The 25301-nt window shown below is 37.3% G+C and overlaps 1 protein-coding gene across 1 annotated transcript in view; it reads right to left on the bottom strand.

Annotated features, from left to right (window-relative positions):
* The window catches only part of MAST4 (microtubule associated serine/threonine kinase family member 4), a 296129-nt gene that overhangs the window by 13288 nt on the left and 257540 nt on the right, over positions 1-25301 (bottom strand). Inside the window, exons 15-25 of the mRNA XM_017808069.1 lie at positions 21903-21970; positions 19493-19578; positions 11762-11970; positions 10883-11021; positions 9711-9843; positions 8825-8990; positions 5967-6068; positions 3248-3370; positions 2891-3003; positions 945-1072; positions 605-842 (exon numbers count right to left, since the gene is read on the bottom strand). Coding sequence (XP_017663558.1) covers positions 605-842; positions 945-1072; positions 2891-3003; positions 3248-3370; positions 5967-6068; positions 8825-8990; positions 9711-9843; positions 10883-11021; positions 11762-11970; positions 19493-19578; positions 21903-21970 — 1505 coding nt within the window. The remainder of the gene's footprint in view (positions 1-604; positions 843-944; positions 1073-2890; positions 3004-3247; positions 3371-5966; positions 6069-8824; positions 8991-9710; positions 9844-10882; positions 11022-11761; positions 11971-19492; positions 19579-21902; positions 21971-25301) is intronic.

The following is a 25301-nucleotide window of genomic DNA, read 5'->3' as shown; positions in this document are numbered from 1 at the left end:
TAAGGTCCTGGAGCCTACTGAAATGCAAGCAAATACTTGAGTAGGCTGAGGGATGCATAAAGCAAATAAAATAATTAAGTAGGGAATGGTTTGCAACACTCCCTCCCAGATTTGTAATGACAAAAGTGACTTCCACAAGTCACAGAAAACTCTGCCAAGTTCTGAAAGGTGTACATCATTGAGATATCTTAATTAAAAACACACAGTGGTATAGCACTGCATGTTACAAAACAGCAATATGGCAGACCCCATGATGACCAAAGATCACAAACTTCAGTGAGGAAAGATACAAATATAATGCTTTAAGTGCTAAAGAGTCCTTTTCTTCACAAAAGAATCCTGCAAAGGCTCTGTGGTCAAGCCACTGTTTTGTTCACTTGCCTAGCAACCCTCCAGAGTCAGAGGAGGGACACCAAATGATGTAGTTTCCAAAAATGCTGAAACTTTCCCATATTTTCATGAGATTTTATAAGCTCAAGCCTTAGCCCAAACCAGATCCCTGTTTTTTAAAACTTTTTTTAAAAACAGTTCTGATGAATGCTACTGCCAAACAAAGAAAGTCTGTTACTGTTTCTCATGTAATCAGTCAAGAGACCCACTGTCAATTACCTGATAGTGTGGAGCTGCTGATTGTACTTGCTGGAGTGGTTACTTCAGGTTCATCTTGCACTATTTCATCGTTCACAAATGCAGACTTTTCCTGGTCCTCCCGGGGTCCCACTGAGCTGGTGGAATCATCCTGTACTCTCTCAGCTGATATAGACAACTTTGGAAGCAGACCTGAACTGCATTGCTGCCGGCTACTCTCAGTCTCAGACGAGATGGATGTAGATATTTGTTGTCTGCATTAAAAACAAGTGAACTCTCATGCAGTTACTGAGATGAGGAGGCCTGCTACCTGGCAAGCAGGATGTAGACCCATTCCAGCACCTCCTCCTACTTACATTTCAGAATATTCTGAACTCCAGCTTAAAGATTCCACAGAGGGCAATGTTACATTTTTTGTTTTGTCTCCTGCATCTTCCTTATCTTCACCTTGTGTTTGAGTGACTCGATCTATACTACTAAAAACCTATTACAGACAAAAAAACCCCCAAAATCAATTAATCACTGACATAAATTTGATACAAAAAAAGATATGCAGGATCTATGATTCCATGATTTTAAATGCTTATACAGTATTTCAGAGTGCAGAGTTCAAGCTTCTTCAACCTCTTCAAATTTCCAGGAGTTTATGTTCTTAAAATGCCTTCCTATTTTGCTTTCTTGGCTCCTCACGTATGAATACACAAATACAGCCTGTTCTCATGAATTAATCAGTTTGCTCCTCATTTCACAGTGTGAACCAAAACAATACAAACAAAATCCACAGCCTTGGCCATTCTCAGTCACAGGATTAATGCACATTAATTCACAACCGTAAAGCCAAGCAGGATCAAAAAGCCCTAATGCCCAAGCAACTGTCTTAGTATCTACCAGTCAGGTGGGAAAAGCAGAAAAAACAATCCGAATGTACTTGAATTTAAGAATAAATACATGCTTTATTAAAATGAACTATGATCACTGGAAGTCTGTTATTTGCTTAGCTGAGAAACAGCACACAGTCTGAGAGATACATGTAGAGGTGCAATGACATAATATTAACCAATCAAACAATTACTGTGTAACAGAGCCTTCAGAAGGACAGAAGTTCCCAGAACCACAGAACAAGGTTGGAAGGGACCTCTGTAAGTCATGTTGTCCAACCCCTCTGCACAAGCAGGGTCACCTACACCTGGTTGCTAAGGAACACGTTAAGAAGCTTTTGAAGATCTCCAAGGACGGAGACTCCACCGAGTAAAGAAATGTTTCTTCGTCTTCAGACAGAACTTCCAGTCTCTCAATCTGTGTCCATTGCCTCTCATCTAAGAGAGGTGTCTCCAAAGAGACAAAATCATTTTCCAGTATCTGAATTTGAAACGTACTACCAAGTCAATTTATGGAGTTTACACAGAATGAACATAACCACAATTCCTATCTCTGCTCTTCCATGCTATCACAGACAGAACACAGTCAGCATAAAATCCACCGATTTATTAAAGCATAACCCAAGACAAATAAGATACAAATACAGACACTCCAAATACCTTTAAACATCTCCTAAAATAGATTAAAGAAACTTTTGAAATAGTAGGCTTTTGAAAATCACTGCTGGATGCTATGTTAAGATTAAAAGTTCACTCATTAGGTATTCCACTTCCATTATTTCCTGTCAATCTATTCTTCACTGTATTTCCTGAGCATGTTCCCTCTGCTACTGCTAGTGTGCTCTGACCAGCAACAAGTAGCTCTCATCTCTACTGCAGTTTTATCTTCAATTCAGAGCACTCAAATCACTCCCTCAAATCCACAATTCTCCTTGACCAAAACACATGCCAACCACCCCCTTGCTTTTCTCCTTCAGTCTAATGTCATTAAATTAATAGCTACTATAGGGTAACACTGTAATCTTTGTTATGCTAGCATCTGCAAGATACCCGGAACACAACTGGAGCAACATGAAAACTATGTACAGGAAAACCAATGTAAAGAACATGTATTAGCATTTAACAGAACGCTTCCCCTAAATTTTCTGTTAAGCCATCATGAATTTTCTACAAAAAATACTATCATATTTATATAATTTTTCATTAGTATCTTAAAGATTCAAGAATTAACTTTCTTACAGAATCTTCCCATGTTTTGATTTACTGTTACTCATTGTATTCTTGCCCAATTTCAGTTAACTTCACTGTTTCTCGAAAAACAATGCCCTATTCACCTCTTGTATATTTATAATTTCCAAACTCTGTGAAAGCTGAAAAATGTTTATGTACACAATACATACTAAGATTACAGAATTTTTACTTACTTTTGAAAATCTGTGTGAACATGAGGAAAACTGTCTTATCTCCAAATTAAAATCTTCATCATTGGTATCATCTTCTTCTTCTGTTTCCATATGATGATATTTCTCAGAACGAGCTACAGACAAGGGAAATAAAATATCTGAATTTATCAGGAAGAATAGATACCAGGCTTAAATATTACATCAGTCTAATTTTATTCTTAAGATTATTTCTGCTGAAATGTCAATCCACCAGTGAAACTGCAAGTTGCCAGTGATTCTGATAAAGGGGCTTTTAAAAGCAGTAATCAAGAGTCTATAAAGATAGCGATTATGTAAACATGGCATTCATAACTTTTTTTAATACCGTGAAACACCTACTGTCAAAATAACTTGTGTCATCTTCAGACTCCAACTGTGGAATAAATTCTGCCTTCTGCCTCAGCAAACTATTCCAGTCAAGGCTCCTGAAGAACTGATGCTGCTTTACTTCATATGCACCACCTGGGGGAACCAGAGAAAAACACTGAGCAACCCATATCAAATCCTCTGACATTAACTGAACTAAACCCCTGGCCAATAACGCAAATAATCATGGAAACGCATTGTCATCGCTGTATGCATGAACATCCACTACCCATCTCCATTTGAATACCCTAAACCTGTCTGAGATCCTCCCGGTCCCTGTTTTGTTGTGGCTGTTTCTTTAACAGTGGTGGCACTGTTTTATCATTTCCCCCCTTCTAACATTTTCATTTTTTCTGGATATTTCTGGCAACTACACATTAGTCAGAATCATCAAACGTAGTAGTAGCTATAAAAATAAAAATATGTGCACTAGGTTAGTAAGCACAAGTTATAAAATAATGCAGAATTATTCTTAATAGTTGCTCAATATAAATATTAATGCTGACCTAGAGACCCTTTTAGTGTTTTATGGCAGTAATACACAATTCTATAGGAAGTATCTTATCATTTATCTTCTCATTGATTACTGCCTGCTTGTTGTAATGTGTGTTAAACAATTACACTAGTTTTAAGTTAAAAAACAATTATAAGAACACAATGGAATACTGGAAATTTTGTCCTGGGAAGATGGGAAATGATGTCATTAATAACCATACATCTAATTCTAAAAACTGAACAAATAACCTGCAGCAGCAAAACCTGCTGCCAGCTTGAATGTATTTGGTTTACGCGTATTTGGTTTATGGTTTTGGTAGTGGGGGGGCTGCAGAGGTGGCTTCTGTGAGAAGCTACCAGAATGTTCCTCTACATCCAACAGAGCCAATGCCGGCAAGCTCCAAGATTGACCCACCACCACCCAATCAGCATTATCTGGGATAATGTATTTAAGAAGGGAAAGGCTGCTACACAACAGCAGCCAGAAGAGAGGAGTGAGAACAGGCGAGATGAACAACCCTGCAGACATCAAGGACAGGGCACAAGGAAGGGCAGGAGATGCTTCAGGTGCTGGAGTACAGATTCCTCTGCAGCCCGTGGTGAAGACCACGGTAAGGCAGCTGTGCCCCTGCAGCCCATGGAGGACCCCACACCAGAGCAGGTGGATGCCCAAAGGAGACTGTGATCCCATGCAAAAGCCCTTGCTGGAGCAGGCTCCTGGTCAGTACCTGTGGCCCTGTGGAGCTCACACTGGAGTAAGTTTGCTGGCAGGGTTTGTGACCCCATGGGGAATCCATGTTGAAGCAGTCTTTTCCTGAAGGACTGCACCCCACACTGGAGCACAGGGAAAGCATGACAAGGAAGGAGCAGCAGAGAGAGCAACCCCCATTTCCTGTCTCTTGCACTGCTCAGAGGGAGAAGTATAGCACTCAGAGGAGTGAAGGTGTGCCTGGGTAGAAGTGAGGGGTGAAGGGAAGGTGTTTTTAGATTTGTTCCTATTGTTCATTATCCTACTCCATTGTTAATTGGCAATAAATTAACTTCCCTGAGTTGAGTCAGCTTTGCTCATGACAGTAACTCCCTTTCCTTATCTCAACCCATAAGCCTTCGCATATTTTCTCCTCCCATCAAGCTGAGGAGGACAGGGACAGAGCAGCTTAGTGGGTACCTGGTGGGCAGCCAGGGTCAACCCAGCACATTGATACAGCTCATGTACTTCTGAATATCAAGCAAGGAGGGAGCCATAGAAAAAATGTAAAACCTCCAGGATTGGAGGTCTAAAAATAGGTAGCACAGTCTGACCACTGGACTCATTTTTGCAAGCACTTTTCCAAGTACTCTCATGCTGACTCAACCTGCCACTTGGTTTCCTTAGTATCCCCAATGTACTTATATTCATGGCATACAGTGTTCATACCTTTCTATGGGTTCTTTTATGTAGGAGGCTTTTTTCTGCTGTGTTTACCTAGTGCTTTGCCCAGTAGGATGGCAGTCAGTGACTAGGGTTCCCATACAACATCACTTGAAAATCATGTGCAATATTCTTCATTACTGCCTCACACAGAAACTCCCTAATAAGTCCTGCTCCATCAAGTAAAAACATAAACTCTATTACACAAACATACAGTTCTTTCATTAGCCTATGCAGGCTCACTAGTCCTAATACCTTCTTAACATTAACATTTGTGTTTTAATTCTTCTTCATACAAGGTATTAGTGCTTTATGAATGAGAATGACAGTATTTCTGAATAACTAGTTTGAGTACTCATCACCTATCCTAAAACCTGGAGGAACCGATTTGCCAGGCTAAGATACTTCTGAAAAACGAAGCTGTGTATTGATTCCCCTTCTCTATTTCTGTGTTTAGTTATTTAACCGTATTAATGAAGAAACCCCATCCAATGGCTGCTTTGAAAAATTTGTTATACTTATCAACTTAAGAGAAGAGTAAATGCGAATGAGCACACGTAAAGTCTGTGAAGTCAAAAAAAAAAAAAAATGGACAGTCATCATCCTGTTAAGCTCATATTACCAGTCTGAATCTATAAAATACCATTGGTTAGAATGGTATGTTGTCATACGGCTTATCTTGACAGAGGTTTCCCAAGTAAAACAAACAGATGAACAAAAGCTCCCAGTGCTGAATACAGAAGCCATTTCTAGAACATTAACAATGTAAAATTAGTGCCTCCTAACCTGTTCCCAATCTTTCCAAAGGATTCTGCCTGAGCAGCAGGGTAATCAGATCCTGGGCATCTGGAGGTGGTGCTTCATCCTTTTCAGGCCAGTTGATTTCATCTAAAAAACCCCAGAAAGTTGTTTGTTATTACTTAAGTCTGATCCCAGCATTCAGCACAAACTGTGTGAAAGCTCTCATCGTCACCTAGCAGCAAAGCAGAGTTAAGGCAACTTTTTGAAGTTACTCTGTTGGATACCAATTACTTCTAATTTTATACTCTCTATACAGACTCCATAAACATATTATGTTCCCATTTTCCTTTTAAGTATCCTTTAACCAAAAACAGTGTTTAGCAACAGAATACAAGAATGCTTGGCTCATGGAAAACTATTTCAAAATATTAGCACAACTTGTAAAGTCTTCTCCCTGCACTCCCAATCATGGTTTAAATTGTAGCTGTGTTCCATGGAAACTGTTGTTAAGATGGACACTGCTGACCTGACCAAGCACTTGCTTGGTCACATCTGTATTTCTTCTATAATGTTGGGAGACTCACTAAAGTCATTACTCCCATGACTAAGGGTCCAGGTATCACTCTGTTCTGGAGACATACACAACAATGGAACTTTTCTTCAAGAGTCTCATACTTCCAAGGAAAACCACCTTCCTCTACTGACTCTTATACTACTACTATGGCTTTTGCACTTCATGGCAAGCTGGACATAAATCATGCAATCAAGACAGGATATCCTGCCTATGAACATGAACTTTCTAAAAGCCTACACAGCAAGTTTTGTCTGGCTTTTAGCAGAAGCTGCCTCCACAAATGCAATACATTTCAGGTTTTAGACAAAACTCTGCAGACGTTTCTTGGAAGGTACAAGGATTTTGGCAACAGAGAAATAGAACATTAGGAGCTCAGGAAATACAGAAGGCTGTTAAGGATTTTGCTGTCATATGATCTAGACTTCTCCTTCAAAATAATTGTACCTGGAGAAATAATCATAAAAAGCTACATACAAGTTTAACCTCCGTATTTCAGAGTTTAAGGAAAAGTACTGAAATAAACAGGCATGAAATGTAATCTGTTTCTGGAGCAATATTTTAAACTCCTGTCACTTTTGGCATGTAAGTTTACACTGAGGCCTCCCACAGTTTTCCTTGGGGGAGGAAACCTGGGGGCAGGAAAGGCAACCTACAAAGAAGGCAATGGCAAGATTTTAAAATAGAATTTCAAGTAGAATATAGATTTTGCCCACAATAACTGGAATAAAAGTCTAGGCTACAGTTTGGGTTCTTTAACACGGCTTTTACAGTTGAATACAAAGGGATCATTTATTTTAGCACAGGAAACTTATCCAACAAGAGTTCTTCTAGAAACACTAAGAATTATTTCAACAATAAGTCAACATCAGAACAGGAAACTAGGCTGATCAAAAGCCTTGGAGAGTGAGTGGAAATAGATCAGGTTAACAAATACACTTCAACAAATAATTTATGTAAGATAAATGGACACATTTAAACAGATAAAGTTATTTACATAGGCAACAGCTAGATTGTAACACATATGTTTTACAAAATGTAAAATTAATGCCACAAGCCAAATAAAGTCTGAAGTGCAACTTTTGTCATTAATTTTAAGACTATTCCCTCCCCTTCTCCAAGTCAGACAGCATAAGGATAAAAACACAGGTGCACATGTCCAGAAATGCAATAAAAACATGAGTTATTTCCATGTTTTCCTGCCTACAGCTTCCACTGCAGTTTAAATCTGATTTGGGAAAAAAAGCATGAATATGTATTGCAGCCACAAGGCATTCACAAAAAAGACATAATTTGCTCCTTGTGTTAATTAAACAGTTCGTTCTTTTTGCCACTCAGGCCTCAGCATATCACATCAGAAAACAACATGGTTATAAATTTATAAATCCACAAACAGCTAGGATATTGTATAAAGAGGTTACAGGCACTTCAGTACAGTTTACAAACAAGCCTGGCTTTCAACTTCAGAGATGGAGGAAAGCAAGATGATGACAGTGTCTCCTTAAGTACAAAAGGGGATTTGTTGCATTCTCAGAGAATAAGGAAACAGAAGTGCATTCTGAGCTTCTGGACATTTTAAGCAGACCATTAAAACAGACTGGGAAATAGTAACAGAGGTGCCATTTTGTTAAACTTGTGTCATAGAGACTCTCTACATCTATGCACCTGGGAAATTTATAGAAACAGCGCAGGATAGTGAACAAGTCTGTTTAATTATCATTCAGTTTTGTCACAAGCCATATAACACTTAGGGTCAGTTTGCAGGTTAAGATCTAAAAGGTTACTGAATTTTAAATGGAAGAAGAACAGCTGCTACAGAAATAACAGTACACTACAACAATCACCAGTGAAATCATTAACAATCTGTGAATTGAGTTTGTTTCCTTCTCTTTCTCATTATTTATTATTTGGGAGACATTTGTTTTAGAGTTTATTACAATTTCTTCCTTGTGCCATGAGGCATTTTCCCATTTATGCAAATTTATTTTAACTGTTTCTTCTCTGCTACAATTTATTTACCAAAGACTGAAATCACTACTGCCATAGTAGCACGACTTTTTTACTGATACTGCTTTGCTTTTCCAAACAGTGCAGCTTAACCATTGTATTATATATCACTGAATTTCTGTACTTAGAAACAATATATAGTAAGTGCGGCTTTTAATCCGTATTTATTCTTACTACTTTGATAGCAAATCATGTTTTGCAATATTACAATAATGGTGGATTTTTTGAGCAAAACTAGCTTGAAAACCTGGTCTATCAGTAAAGTTGTAAATACATTTACTCTGAACAGAAACTGAATCATATTTTTTTTTGGGATTATCCTCACCACTGATTACTTGTCCAAACAGCTCTTCTGGTGTATCTCCAAAGAATGGCACACACCCAACAAGAAATTCATAAAGAATAATTCCCATAGCCCACCAGTCCACTGGTTTTCCATAACCCTGTCTCAGTATCACTTCAGGAGCTATGTATTCAGGTGTACCACAGACCTAAAAGAAAGAAAATAAGCATGATGGTAAATGAGTCTAACTCAGCTATGTCACATTATTTATAATTTTTGAAATGTAAATTAATATGGAAACATAGAAAAATGGAATTCTGTCAGGTTTAGTCTGCTAAGTTTGCATAACAGCTAATGCTTTTAGAACAACTTACCTATATTAAGAAGCATCATAATCAACATTTGTGTATCTGTGATGCAAAGAACAATCTGTGCTTTGTAGATGGGAGCCCATCATAGCAAGTATTTTATGTAACTTACAACATATCCTTATCTTTGCATGGAAGTTGTGGTGGTTTTATCTTACAGAACTTCTACAGTGAACAGATTGTGAGCAATGGTAATGAGGCATGCTTAAAGGAAAATGGGCCATAGCACTGATTTTAGCACCCTTGGTTCTACAACGCATAATGAGCTCCACAAGTACTCTGTTGAGACATCATAATTCCTCATAAAAACAGGTTCCATTTGTCTCTCTCACAGATTAACTTGCACACAATTAGGTTGTTCATCTTACTAATCGATCCTAATGCAGAAAGAAAAAAGCCTAGAACAATCTGCAAGGCATCAATAAAAATAAATGACATATTCAGTTGGAAAACCAGAGCAGAAATAACAATGGTTTATATGGTATTATGGCACACTCTGCTGGCAAAACATTATTTCATGTGAACACTCAATGTAGAAATAAAAAAAGGCCATTTCTTACTTGTTTGTCAAGGAATTCTCTGGCATCCTTCTCAATATGACCCTCATAGAGATTGGTAGTCAAACTCATTAGCCCCACTTTTGACAGGCCAAAGTCTGTAAGCTTTATATGGCCCATGGATGTTACTAATAAACTGAAAAATCGAAAGATTTTAAGTTATAGTGATATAATTCAACTTTATGTGCTTATAATTGTTATTACTGCTATAATACCTAGAGAAAAAGGTTTCAATAGCACTGTAAAAGTATAAACACAGTTTAAGAAGTGATTTAACTAGGTACAAAATAAACAAGTTAAAAATCTCAGTCTTACTTTTGTTACTATTATTATCAGAGGTAAACAAACTTTTAATGTGTTATTGAACTACACAAGTCCTGAGAGCTGAATGCTAGAAGCTTAGAAGAAAGCTATCATCTGAAAGACCTAAAATAGGGTACATGTCGCTTTTGAAGTGATGTGAGCATTTTCAGTCCGGTATGAGGTGGATCATGCATTTGAAAAATCTCTCAGATATTAAGCTAGTAACTAACACTTCACTGTCCTAAGGTATCATGCTTTATGAAAGTATTGTCAGTTAACACCCATGACTCCAATTCTTTTTCTTTTTTTCTTTTTTAATCTGAAACAGGAAGAAGATTAATGGAGTTTCAATGGCCTTACTTTGTACTTCAGCTACTTGCTGTAATGTTAATTTGTATGTATAGGAGTAATATTGTACTTTTCAATATTGAAAAAAAAAAACCCAAACCCCTCAAAAAACAAAATCGCCCCCAAAAATCATGCAACAAAAAACATTTCTCCATTTGTTCAATTTTGTCTTCATATATGCAGATATCTGCAAGTTAATGATATTTTGTATTAAACAGTGGTTGAACCATACTTTGAAAAAACTTTTCCTTACTAACCAAATGCATTCCCCTCCATTTCAAACAGAAAAGTAAATGTTTTTTTTTTTAGCTACTCTGATAGCCCCTTTCATCTTAAACGCAGAAAATTCTTAATTATCTCTTTTGGAAAAAAATATATTTTCTGTAACTTCAAGTAATGAAAATTCAAATATTGTGAATTTACATATCATTCACTAGAAAAAAAAATATTCAAAGCAAGTTTAAATCTTTCATATTTTATCTACCAATTCAAATTCCTCTTTCGGTTGTATTCCATACACATACTTGTCTGGTTTCAAATCCCTATGTACAATTCCATAATTATGAAGGTATTCCAAGGCCAGAACAGTCTCTGCAAAGTACATCCTTGCCATGTCTACAGGTAAGGGACCCATATTCTTCATCAAAGTAGCACAGTCTCCACCTGTGGAAATAGGACAAATGTTCCAGATGATGCTATAAAGTCTGAGATGTATCAGTATAAACCATATATGATGCAGAAAGGGACCCAAACAACAGTCATAAATGTTTATTTTCTAATCAGATGATTCAACTGAACATGTGACCCCACAAACTACTGTACTGGAAACACAGTGTGAAGCTGGGAGAGAGCAGTACAAAGATTAATCTGAAACCAATAAAGTACATGCTGCTACTTAAGGGAATAAAAGGTGAAAAAAAAGAAAAAAAAAGTGTCAGGGGCAGGGAAGCCCACACAATGCTTCTGTCCACTGTTCGCCTTCAGCATTAGCATTTTTTCAAATTGTCTCCTCTTTCCTATTTGTCTGTAAAAATAACTATTACAAATATCCCCACATGTACTAACGAAAATCTGAACTCCAGAAAAAAGCAAACATTTCCACATGAACTTAGAATGATAGCACACTTCTGATTACAGTCTATAGGAAACTTACCCTAAGAGCAGTTATTTCCCATTATAGCTGGAGCACAAGTGTTCTACAAGCTGTTTACTGGGGGATAATGACTGGGGGAAAAAAACCCCACAAACAAACACCTTGCTGTTGGATCTAGATCCTAAATATGAACTGCTAGAATACAGAGGACACACGGGAGGGCTTTCTAATAAGTATCATATGGGTTATTTTTCTTTCTCGGTGTAAGAAAACTCTCTTCCTCCTCTGTAAAACAGAACAGACATTTTACCTTCCACATATTCCATGACCATGCATAAGTGACGTCTTGTTTCAAAGGAGCAATACATGCTGACAACAAATGGATTTTCTGCAAATGTCAGGATATCACGCTCAACAAAGGCCTGTTGGATCTGGTTTCGGAGGATGAGATTTTGCTTATTAATTTTCTTCATGGCAAATCTTTGCCTGGTTTCTTTGTGTCTCACAAAATAAACCGCGCTAAAAAGTTCAAATGGGAGAGACAAAAAGTCTGATTAGCCATTAAAAATACATTTTAAAATACATTTTTAAACAAAAAATTTTTTTTTTTTAAAACGGTGTATATATATTATATAGGAGACTTGTTTTAAAGTTGTTGGCTGTCTTTCACACTAAAGAATGATTACAAATCTCATTTTGCTTCATAACTGGGATGAATCTCAGTCAACACAAATTAGTAAGCAAACTAAAACCATGCAACTCTCCTCCACTTTCCTCTCACTCCCCCAAATAAACAACAGATATAGTAGCAAATTCTCTCAGCTCAGGTAGATTTTGGGCATCCCCATTAACAAAGGATTACATATGAAACCCAGCTATGGCACAGTGCTACAAATCATTGTGACAAATGCTCATTCTGTAAGTCTGCTGTAAGGTAAACATGACTCAGACTCAGTCCTGGGGATTTTAAAACACGATACAGGGTTTTTATGAAGGTTGCTCAGAAGTTGCTCCTTGGGGTGGCTCCCTCATCACAAGGTGCAAAATCCTCTGCCTTTTTTTCAGTCCCTGACATCAGCACTGATCTCTATCAGAAGCAGGTTACCAGTAGGTAACCTGAAACAAAGATCACTGCATCAACCACATGGTAATGGGGGACTATGATGTATCTTTACAAGCAGAATTTCCACTCGGCTGCTGGGTACAAAGTTTCCTGTGAGTCTGGTTAGATAAGGCAAAGGCAGTGAGGGAAGCAAAGGGAAAGAAAACCTCACTTGGGCAAACACTGTTGTCTTTCAAAGCTAAGGACAAGGAATCACCCTGCTGTAAAACACTGACACAGGACATTGTTGCATTTCTCAAAATCCCTCGGGGCAAATCCTAAAAATGTTTGCCCTGCTTGAAATCTACTTTGTAGCATTTAATGCTTATACCACCTCCAGAATACAATTACCACAGTAGTAAGTGTTTACCGAAAGAAAGGACTCAAAGGAGAAAACGGGGGGAGGGGGGAGGGGGGGAGAAGGGGGGGGGGAAGGGAATAGGACTCAATTATGGAGTTTTTAAATTTTAAATTTATTGTACCCATGAGGTCCAATTATCAGCATACAATTATTTAAACACAAAAAGCAACTCTTGCCTTACTATTTCTATGAAGATCTTCCCAGGAGCAGGGAAGATAAGCAGCAGGTAAAACACACTACACAATTATGAAAGTAGATGAAAACTACCTTGGACAAAACCCAAGGCAAACCCAACCCTTCATGCCTCCTACTAAGTCTCACTCCCTTCTGCCTCTCCCAAGCTGGAATACAGTCTGAGCTGAAATTCAGCTCCAGTACTCCTCACTGCTGGCTTCATGCCTTTTGTCCTGCACCTCTTCCTACTGTTCCCCTCATCCTCACTTCTCTCTCCACTCTTTCATTACAACTCTTTCCCTTATGTTTTGGTTTTCCTCTCTTATTTGTTGCCATCAGCTGTCTTTCAGCCTTAGCTTCTTAATCTCTTGTAATTTCATCTTTTCTTTTCCCTGTTTCAGTCCCCCTATGCACTGGTGGAATATAGAAAAGTAATGCCTGAAACCTCAGTCCTTTAAAAAAACTAGTTATATGAATGAACTGAGGACTGACTGAGGAGTTGGCACACAGATCTTTCTCACGAGTTTTAGACTGGACAGTGTGCCAAGATACACTTGTGAGAGGCAGATAGTACCACAGCATATTATTATAGATTCTTAATAAATCCTCCCTGCCAATTGCATGCATCTGTAAGATCATTACTACCATATTTAAAAATTATTAACCATTAAGCTTCAAAGACTGTTTAGCCCAGTAAATATCTGGGACATGCTGGCTATATTTTCCCAGCTGTCTAAACTGCATTCTCCAGTCTTACATCACAAGCCGAAAACTGTATGACTCCTCTGGGATTCTGTAATAATAATAATATAATGGCCAGTCTTCGTGAGCGAAGATTTGGGAAAGGTCTGGGATTCTGTAATTCCTCAGGAAAACACTGTTTATTTCAAGTGTACCAGACACCAAAGACAACTGCGATGCAACAGTCTTCCTCATTCTTACATACATATACACTGTTTATGCTACAAAAAGTGCTTTTAAATTATCTTTAACATACAAAAATGTCTAACATCCTCATGTCCTCCCATCACAGTAACCCAAGCAAATAGCATTTATAGTTTATGAAGAAAACTATGCCCCAGCCAGCAGCATGTTTATCATTAAATGCTGCTCATGACCTTCAGGATATAATAAAGATAATTTCAAATTTAAGGATTCTTTGACACAAAAACAGTGTAGGAAGAACACCCAGATTGCCCTGTTGATCCATTCAATGACAGTGGCATGCTCTGTCTGCCTGCAAAGCCTCAACTAGAGTGGTAGTGTTGCAGTACTCCAACGGTTTCAAGTGAAGAATTTGCTTTCCTTTCTCCCCCCAGCTTTCTGTTTTCATAACATGGTGAAAAGAATTTCCAAAACATCCCCTAGTTTCACTGCACAAATTTCAACAGATATACAAGTGCTCTGTATTTTACTGATGCTGTAGTTCAACACAGCAAATAAAGTTCACTTTTCAAGAGAAATAAGAACATTCATCAACTTTAGCACTGTTCAAACATTACCTTATTTCACTTCCAACATAAATCTCAGCTTGAAAAAGTATCTCCATAATATCACTAACTAGGTACAATTATCAAACACTGTGCACTGTTAAGATGACAAAAAAAAGCTAAAATATTTAACTGGTTTCCTGAATTAGTCCAAATTAAATATTATGCAATCAATCACTCCAATGTTACAGAAATGGCTCCTGTTTTTTCTCTAAATTAAAAATCTTTAATTACTGAAAAAAGTCAGGCAGGCTTCAGGGCTAGTTTACAGCTCTTCAGTAACTTGAAATTTTTAGAGCCATTTTACAATTTATTCTACATTCAGTGCTTAGGGCTAATATAGCCATATCACTTGCTTTTACCCTATTTTCTAATCTGTCAAAGGACCTTGAACTCCTTCTGGAGACACAGGTACTGTACTCGCTGCTTAAAAATTTCACCTGCTGACCATGTGAAATTCATTTTCACAAGTAATTTCCTTGGAAGAGACTGTTAAATACTGTACTAGCCTGGAATTATGTCTGACGTAGCCTCCAGTGAAGAGAAGCTACTTCTGAGACTGTCATTCATGTTGCAGCAATATGCTAAAGTGTACAGATAGGTATTTAAGATTAGAATTTAAAAGCAGCACTGCACCATATCATAGCTAGGCAATGTCCATGACCAGATCAGTTATATAGGGGTAAGGGGAAAGGCTATCTGGAGCACTGCAGCAGTCCTGACATAAGCATCCAGTGCTTCTGAGCTCTGGGACAATCTGGGACAATATCAGACTTATCCCAGTCTGCCTAGAAAGAAATGAAAAGCTGGCCACACGATGAAGAGAACATGATGGCTTTGATCCTTCTCTCACAACTGGTTGTTCTAATATGCCATCAATTTTGAAAAATTAAACCACCCTTCCATACCTAACAGTAGAAATGCATTCTGTCTTCATGGAAGTTAATAACTAGTAAGCGCAGATTCAAAGTGATGAAACTGGTGTCCAAAATTCTGATGGGTAAACTGTCTGGTGCTACTTAAGTGAACCTACAAAGCAACATATCCCCCTTTCCCCTTCCACTTCTGACCTGGTGGCTGCCAAGCTGATGATGAATTAACTTGAGCGATGGGAGTTTTATTCTACAGCTAAGTAACTTCCTTAATCCCATTCCCACTACAGTACTATCAACAGAGTAGAGAAGGGGCAGGAATATTCACAGGTTAGGTGCAGCAGTTGCTCAAGATAACATTGCTTCCGAGTTTTTAAATTTATCAAGCAACACCATTAGCCAGTATGTCATGTACATATTGGCATTATCATCCCTGCAGAAGTAAAATCATTCCAGGCAGGACGAAAAGGGATATCATGCATTTGGTTTAAGCAGATACATTTATAAATTGGTGAAGATGTATTGAACTAACATAACTCACTTCCCTGAGATCAAATGTAATCTTTATTCTGTTGAGCTGTTTCAGGAAACCACGCTGATATTAACTTGAGATGGACTACTACTACTACCTGCTACCTCGTGCAAGTTGGAATATGGAAAAAATGTTGCTGTGATTGCATAAAAAGTTTAAAATTTGGGAAGTATGAAAAGTTTTGACTGGCTGAAAAAAGTCATATAGACAGCTTGTGAAACCCTTAATGACTTGGCCAGAATCCTACACTGTTTACTGATTCACAGCTTGTTAAACTTCTTTTATATTCCTAGCCATTCCCAAAAGCCTCATCTATGACACCTCATCTACTATACAGTCATTCAATTGCACTGTGAGTTTACCCAATCAATTAAAAGTAGAGAACTGCTAAGATATTTACTCAAACCTTCACAAAACCAATAGTTTACATTTAAACTCATCAAGTTTAGCATATCTGACAAATCTCTGCTACAGCATGCCAAGACCAACAAATGTCAAGAAGCCAAAACTTTCTATTTCACTAATAAAGGCAAAAACACCACAGCAAAATAAAAGAACAGATGAGGTTTCCTTTAATTGATTCAGAATCAAACCTTCCATTATAGCCTCGAAATAAGTAAAATATTACTACAGAATACTGAATCTTTAATAAGTCAGAGCACAAAACATGTGCAATGACTTTTTTGAGAATAAATCAATGAAGCACAGGTAGAATTCACACATCTTTAGATGATTTCCAAAAATTAGCAGCCTGGAAAAAGACACAAGGGAAAAAATAATCCTTGTAGCATAACAACAGTAACTTTTATTTCAGCTGTTTACATTTGTAAATGAACTGCAAAAAATGCCTTTAGGACAATTTATTGCTTTATATTCACAAGAAACAGATATCATTGGTTTATTGCACTACATTTTGTAGATGGGTTAGAAAGCATTTCGGTTATCTTAATGTGCTCCCCTTTAAACTTGACCATAATTTTTGAGTAAATTAACCATCAACTGTACTGGTGTGAACAGAAAAAAGAAAAACTCACTTAATAAAGATTAAAAAATGGTCTGTTGATTTTACAGTCTGTCCCACTTGTCTGATATACCATGGTGGAGATTTTCAAGGACACAGGTCATTTTGAAAAAGTGGTAACCAAGAGAATTTAGCGGCACAAGCCTCCTCAACTTACAATATTCAACAGGTGCTAAAATCACTTTTAAAAGTGAGTAAATACTTTTAGAAGTTTATTGTCTGACATTTCACTGAGGGTGTTTCTTTCCCTCTACATGAATTGTAAGGGGCCGTTTGTTTTCTTGTTCTTGATTTTTCTTCTAAGAAGTAATGATTTAAAAGAAAAATCCAAATCAACAAAATCTACCTTTGTTATTACTTCCTTAATGATGGAAGTAATAGCACTCTGCTAAACTGATGAGCTTTTCAATTTCCACTAATACTGTCACAGTATAACCTGTCAGCCTACCCCTGTTTTTACATTTGCTAAAGATGATGATTCATGAACAAACTGAATACACTCCAAGGTATTAATTCTCTATCACCTCTCCTTTTCTTCTCACATTTATCAGGGTCTCATCCAATTTTTACAACATTACATTGCCAACTTTGCTTGTTATTGGCTTTTATGAGGTATTTCGTAAGTGTTGATTTTCCCAGCCACAAACACGAGGGAAAAAAACCATGTGTGTCATGGAAGGCCATGGCTTTTCATCTGTTCTTTCCAGCTTTTCAGATCTTAATTATCTCTGGTTTAGGATGAGCAGTTGTCTCCAGTCTGTATTTCTTAATGGCTCATTGAAGCTCCTTCTGACTGTAACACCCACGGAGCAAGAACCACAGAATTTCTGACTTCAGGTTTCAGGCCTCACACTGCTGACTACACTATGCCCTTCTGCAGCTGCTCCCTCCTCCCCCCATCCCTCAGCAACCAAAAACTGCTGGGAGGCTGGGCAGATTCAATGACTCTTGACACCTCTTTCTCCAGTGGGGGCCCACCCAACACAGTTCCTCCTATCCTCCTCCAGTAAGACAAAGAGATGAAAGGAGGAATGGAGGGGACTTAGCATCTGCCAAGGAAAGGAGAAAGGGGTGCAGCCAGGGAGGGGTGCAGCATCTACTGCTAACTGCTGAAAGGCTTTTGAGGTAGTGAGGTAATTGGGAGAGGCTGACATACAATAAGCAACGAGTTTGCCTATGGAGAAATTCTGAGAAAATTGAGCAGAGGTTGACTAGTGAGAAGTTGTATTTGAATATTTACATAACTTTAATTCAAATTATGGTATTTCCTTCAGGATTTTTGCTGAGCTAGGTAAACACATCTGGACAAAAATAGCCTTCACACAAGTTACCACGACCAACAGTACTAAATGCCTCCTGTTCCAGAACTCAGAGTCACCTTTAACTAAATATCATCAGAGAGAGATAATCAGCCTCAGGCCATTAAACAGGCACAGAAACTCCAGTGGGTATACTGCAGGTGCTCCTTCTCCTATGTCCAGGATTTCTTCAAAGAGTGCTCAGTTGTATCAGGTCACTACTGCTTTCTACCTCAAGCAGAGGTGGCACAGAGCAGGGTCAGTCTAATGGGGTCTCTGCTGGAGCGCAGCACAGCCCTCCTCCACTGCCAAGTCTTATTTGGTTGTGGGCTGATCACCTCAAGATGGAAATCTCTCTTTTTTGAACCAATATACATCCCTCCTCTTCCTGCAGATTACAGAGACCAACAGTTTCTGTCTCGATATATTTCAATGTAGAGGAGGAGCCAAACAAAGCTCTAACAGGTTGTACTGGATCAGAAGAGGTGACTGAAGACAGACACCATCACTGCACAGTACTTCCCACACATCTGGTGGTCAGGTAACGTTTCCTTTCATTTAAGGCCCAGGTTACCAAAATGTTCTTTTAGCTTTGTGGGGATATCTCCAGATGACTGACTGACTTACAACTCACACTGGGCAGCAAGTTGTGCAATTTCTAGAAACTAATAAAGTAATACCAATTCCTTTAAATCTAATTGGTTAAAACTTAAGGATTAGAAGAGTAACCATGGAGAACACTGCTTCCCTACTTCAGGAAATTTATTTCTATTTCACCAATATTTTTAGGTCAAGTAAGTACTTATTTTTATCAATTCGTCTCCCTACAAATGAAGTTTTATTCTGTCTCATATCTGCATAAGCACAGGCTCTTTCCAGTATTATAAAGGTGACTTTAAATTTGCCTTTTCATTTATTGAGGTTTTATCTATAGCAGGATATCCACTTCTGAAAAATCTTAGTGGTTTAATATTCAGTACTTTAATTGACCGCAGCACACAGTAATTAATTATTGTCTAGCAAACTTTCCAAAAACTCGTAAACTCAAATATTAGTAACAAAACAGAAAAGCAAGATGAAAAAAGTGGCAGTGCAAACTCACTCTCACACAAAGATCCCTGAAATAAGAAATAATGGAAAGTTAAGCAGAACTAAAATGCAAAGGACTTGTCGCACTCAGGGATTACTCACCCATAAGCTCCATTACTAATCAGTTTAATTGTTTCAAAATCACTTTCCCGAGGTTTCCTCTGCAGCTTCAGTGAGGTATTAGAGCTCTTCAAAGGAAGAGATGAGAAAGAACAAAGTTAAAACTACTTTTTTTCAAAATCAGGTGGAAAAAAACAAACAAACAAAAAACCCCAATCATCACCAGGTAAAAGCTCTGGCCAGTCAGTCACAGTCCGCACAGAGAGGGACCAAGGGACTCCTGAAGCAAAGCTGCTTTTTCATCAGACAGGTTCATCTGCTGAACCGCAGCAAACTGTCCACCTATCTACATGCAAAGGTTACAGCCATGAGGGGTTCTGGTAATGTAGTTACTGGCAACTCTTATCTGGAGTTATGGACTCCTGTGAATCCCACAAGGCTCTCGTTGGCTGTTGCCTTCCCATTTTAGTAAATCTCATATTACGGTCTGGTGACAACAAACTGCAGATGAGCTCCTGTTTATTCAAATAAACTTTTGCACATTTCAAACTAATGTTAGGGTAGAGTGTGATATAACTTAGAACAGACTGTGAAAAGAGACAAAATGAAAAATATAGAAGACAAAAATGCATTAATTCTACCTTGAGAGAGTCACTTTTACCTACTTGTCAGAACTTTTTAAAAATTGAGTTGTCCTGAGTATGGCAAAACTTTTTTTCTAGTTTTAATATTTAATTAATCTTCAATATGTGTGAATTAGAATTGGGGTTCAGGGAGGAAAGATGAGGGCACAGGACTCCAAATTCAGCATTACAAATTGACTACTAATATAGTTTTTTAATGTTTTCCAAACCTCCAAGAAGTTCCATGATTCCTATCCAAGCAGTTCGGTAATACTTGGAATTTGAAAGTAGAGCTGGTTGGAACACTTTCAATTAAGTGCTTGCTAAAGAAAATTCAGTGCAAGATCAGTGAATATGTTAATATAATGAACTACACAGGAGGTGACAGAGAGGACACTAAATTGTTTAGCCCACTTGCCTGTCAGTACAGGATTCTTCCGAATTGCATATTTAGTATCATTGTGAACAGTCCTGTGCTTGCAAGTTACGCTTCCTGTCACTTCCCACATACGTTTATTCCACAGCTACGCTTTCAGATACTTCCAAATATCCTGTATTTTTCATTACTAATTTCATTTCATCATCTCCCTTATTTACATTCCTTTATTACACTGCATTATCCTTCTTGTATTTCTTCAGCATTTGCACAACACAAACTTTACTATTTCAGTTTCTTAGCTAACCCACCTTAGATTCTGTTAAGCACTTCATCACTTCCTTTAAGCCTTCTAGTTATTCTGTCTGTCTTTTCTCCAGTTTGTCAGTATCCTTCCACTAAATACTGCTTGGGTGTAATACAGTATTTTAAATGCAAATGAATGAAAGTAGCAGAGTAAGAAACACCTTTTGTGTCAATTATGGAATTATGGCTTTATAAGTGGCATTTTGCCAGAATGTCAGAAATTATTCCAATATAATATGACATGTACCGGAGAACGATGTCTTTTCTGTTACATATCAGAACTACTTTAACAGACAACCCATGCCGGCTAACATTTGTAAATACATGTAAAGTACCACTAATTACCCACACATCTCCTCAAACAGCACTTGCTTTCTCTATCCACTTGAACTAAAAATCAACCAATAACTTTTTAGAACTTCATCTACTCTGTTGACTGAAATCCAAGGTATAAGAACCAACTTTTAAAAATAAGAATTTAGAATAAGAGCATTTAAGTCCACAATATTCAGTGCAATCAACTCGTCCAACTCATTTTTGTTTTGCCATCTTGAGCAAACATCTGACAAAATATTACTGTAACATAGCCCTTACTGTAGGCAAATATTTCCAAACACATATTCAGAAGAATGATGCACAACCTTCCAGACTGTAAACTAACTTTCTGAATCCAGACTATTTGCTAACTTACTCATTTCTTCCTTGTCTCTCCACTGGATCTGTTCAGAGTCTCTCACTTTGATCATTAGCTGCCTCTGTGAATGGACTGTTATAAAATTTCTTTAAAATTCTTTGTTTTATTAAACAGTTTACAAGTACTTCTAAAAGAAAAAGAAATACATTGATTGAACAGAAACAAAGAAAGCACTGGTGGATTTTGTGGTAAAGCTATTGCCACATGGTTGACACTAAATTCATGGAAGCTAAAGACACTAAAACGTCCAGGAAAATAGGTAGAAAGTTTTGTTATACTTTTTGAAAGCCTTCTGCCTGCTGAGCATCATGGCATTAGTGTGAGGATTAACCAATGTTTATTCAATCTGTTTACATATACCAAGAGAAAATAAAACAGACAGGGTTGGGGGGAACACAACACATTTTCTTTGCTCACATTCAGCAACAGCAGCGACATAACAGGAAAGCTTACATTTACTGATTCATCCACTTCCGGAGTTTCTGCTGTCCCACTCTCACAATTAGCTAGCTGAGCTATTTCTGGAAAGAAAGATTAAAAATTTCATTTTAAACTACAGCAAATACAAAACTAGGTGAAGCACGGAAAACCTGAAAAGTGACACCCTTCTGAAACTAATTATAAAATAGTGTCCTCATGTAGTACTTACCAAGTAATTTTCAGGGCACCTCCAAGCATAGATTAAAAAAAAATCCATCCAGAAAATTAAGACCTGCTATTCAGTGCCTATTTGAATTCTTCTATGAAGAATTCATAGAAGAATTCATTCAAATTCTTCTATGAAGAATTCAAATGGCCATGAAGCAATGAAAAGCAATACTGTTTTCACTGCTGAGACATGAGAATTCCAAGATTTGTGTGTAAACTGAGCATTAAGGGAAAGACAGCACTACTCTGCTAGAACTCCTGAGGATCTCAGCCCCAGAGGGGTTAACAGTAGGCACCCTCCTTCTTGGGCTCCTTTACAGTTAAAGCAAAAGCTTCTAGTTTAGACTAAAGATGGAATCCAAATATTTTTCATCTTCTACACAGAAATACTGATAGGCCTAGCAGAATAAACTAAAAGCCCTTCTCTTAGAAGCTTATCATTTAGAGAGTCATAATACAGACAACTTCTCTGGGAAAGTACTATTCTGGGAGTCTACAACTTGACCAGATTATCCCTGCCATAGGTCAACCTATGCTGCAAAGCTCCTAAGCCAACCCTGTTCTTCAGGGGGGCAGTAACTAAGAATTCATTTGGGTAATAAAAGCTAAACAGGACAGCCAATACCCATAAGACCCCATATACCTACTTGAATTATATACATAGTTATTTATATACCCCCTACATAGCAAAAGATGCACATTTTATCACAATTATATGCTGGGAATCAGACAGATAAGACCACCTGAAATTTGTAAGGTCCATTTTTATCTCAGGACTGTTAACTGAATTTATGAATACGAAATATAACTGAATATTCACACAGAATATCTAAACTGGATTTTTCTATATATTTCTATATATATGATCATTATAAGTTAAATGCTGCACAACACTTACTGCAATTTTTAAAAGCAAATTAACCACATAGACAATTGTCTGTTGGAACAGCTAAAGATCTAAAAGGAGTAGCTCTTGTCTGTAATCACTATTGAAAACAAAATGTATGTAAAGTGTAAGAAACAGAAGAAATTAGAATGCCACTTCAAAAGTCAAGTAGATTTTTAAAGCCTGAAAATGCTAAAAAAATTTCCAAAAATTAAGTCAATAAATGGTGAAAAATATCTCCACTGAGAACAAACAAATCTTAAAAAAAAAATAAAATATATAGGATGAACTTGGAGTGGATTTCCCCTGGAAAAGTCACAGTTTTGTGAACATGGGGGTTTTAAAACAGAAGTGTTGATGAAACTTTTATTGTATGGGAGAGAACCAAGCAAGCTGGAATAATATACTTTGACAGCCTTCTCAACTGAAATTACTTCCATAAATAGCATATTAAAACACTATCTTTTTAAACAAACTTTTGCAAAATAACCATTATCTGAAAAATCCATATTATTTGCAGGCAGTAGGTAGTAATGGGATGGAACCAAGAGCCAACTTTCAAAACAGGGAGCTATGGAACCATTTTGCAATGCCTGAAGAGATTTTTAAAACTCATCTAAATACCATTAAACATCTGTCCTTTTTCTTTCATTGATTTAAACCATTTCTCAAGACTCATCATTCAAAACAGTAAAGATGGTAACTTAAAGCACTTGGGGAAAAATTTCTCCCCAGGCAACTCTTCAGAAATGCAGCCACCACTCTCTAACCGCTGAATCTGTTGTGGTATTGCTTTCAGTACAGTATAAATTTATCTAACATTATCTCCAAATAATGCATGCATCATTTCACTCAAAGAAAGGACACTACAGCTATGGCAGCAAACAAAGGAGGTAAGTAGAGAAAGGTCTGAAGCAGGTTGCTTTTCTCTGCAGATGTCATTGCACAGTGATTTGTACTGCTTATAAATATCACTTTTTTGGTAGCATGGCAGGAAAGCATTAACACAAATCAGATGGCCTGAATTACTTGATCACAAATACACATACATATTAATCTTTAAAATGACACACAAGTTAATTCTATTGCACAAATCTCCAACTGAATCAAAGATCAGCAATCCACACATCATACAGCTATCAGTATTTACTGACAAACCACATGGTCCATTTTTTCCCCTCAGAAAAAAATAAAACAAACAACATTTCAATTATCCTGGAATGCTTTAAAGTTTAGATTATATTAATACTTAGTTTATGAACTATAATTTTAAGATGTGTCTTTGATGAAGTACACTCATGTAAAGTAGTCAGAGCAAGAGTACTCCTTACTTTTTTCCTATATCTCTCTCATAATAAACTGGTAAAAAAAAAAATTAATCAAAGATTTTATTTGCTTAGACTCATAGATTCTTGACTCATACCAAGGAACATTTTAATCCAAGTGGCCAAGAAGAGTCAATCAGAAAGGTAAGGTTCAAGTGGCAGAACCAGGGTCAATGATACAAAACCCTAAACACACACTCCAAATAACATCTTACATACTTGATCAGGGAAGAATTTATGAATTGCTGGTTTAGGACAGACCAATAGCTCACCAAATCCAGAAGACACTTGCAGAAAATTAAGATACTTCCTGATCTTTTCCAGAAAAAAAGGGAAAACAATATTTATGTGTATTTTCCCAGTTTGTCTGGCTTCCTTGCTGTACTCCAAATCCAAGTAAAAAGCATCAAAGCTGTTAATCTGTATCTGAGATAAAAAACAGTACTAAATTTGGATGAGGAAGTCCTTCTGTGAAGATAGGAAGCAGACTAATAATAGACTTGATTTTCTTTAGGTCTGTTAATATAGCATGAATACCAGCTATAACACCGTCCAATTTAATTGAATTAGATCTAACCAAATTCCTGACAACACAGGCAGTACTGAACTTTACAAACTGCTTTAGTTCAGCAAAAAAGAGTTAAAAACACAATATGTGACACCTTTGATTTAACAACAGGAGATCATCCATCATAAGAACTAGCTAAAAAAAGTTTATCATAGTGTTTTGCTATTACTTTGTTTTATCAAGTCCTCTCTTAGTCCTGCGTCATAACACAGAAGACAAGATAATTGGCACTAGCTAGACTCATTTTTGCATGATGGCATTTCTGCCAATTTCTTCCAAATTACAGAACTAGCACTGAACACAATTTCTATTTGAAAATTTCTATAGCACTGAACAAAATTTCTATTTGTCAGCAGCGACAGACCATGCTCTCAGGATGGCAAAGAAGATAGTTTGACTAGGACAGAGAAGTAATTTTAATTTTT

This window comes from Lepidothrix coronata, unplaced genomic scaffold (assembly GCF_001604755.1).
Source record: "Lepidothrix coronata isolate B3197 unplaced genomic scaffold, Lepidothrix_coronata-1.0 Scaffold22, whole genome shotgun sequence".
Lineage (NCBI taxonomy): Eukaryota > Metazoa > Chordata > Aves > Passeriformes > Pipridae > Lepidothrix > Lepidothrix coronata.
Note: the sequence above shows the minus strand (reverse complement) of the source record. Positions and strands in the feature narration are given on the sequence as shown.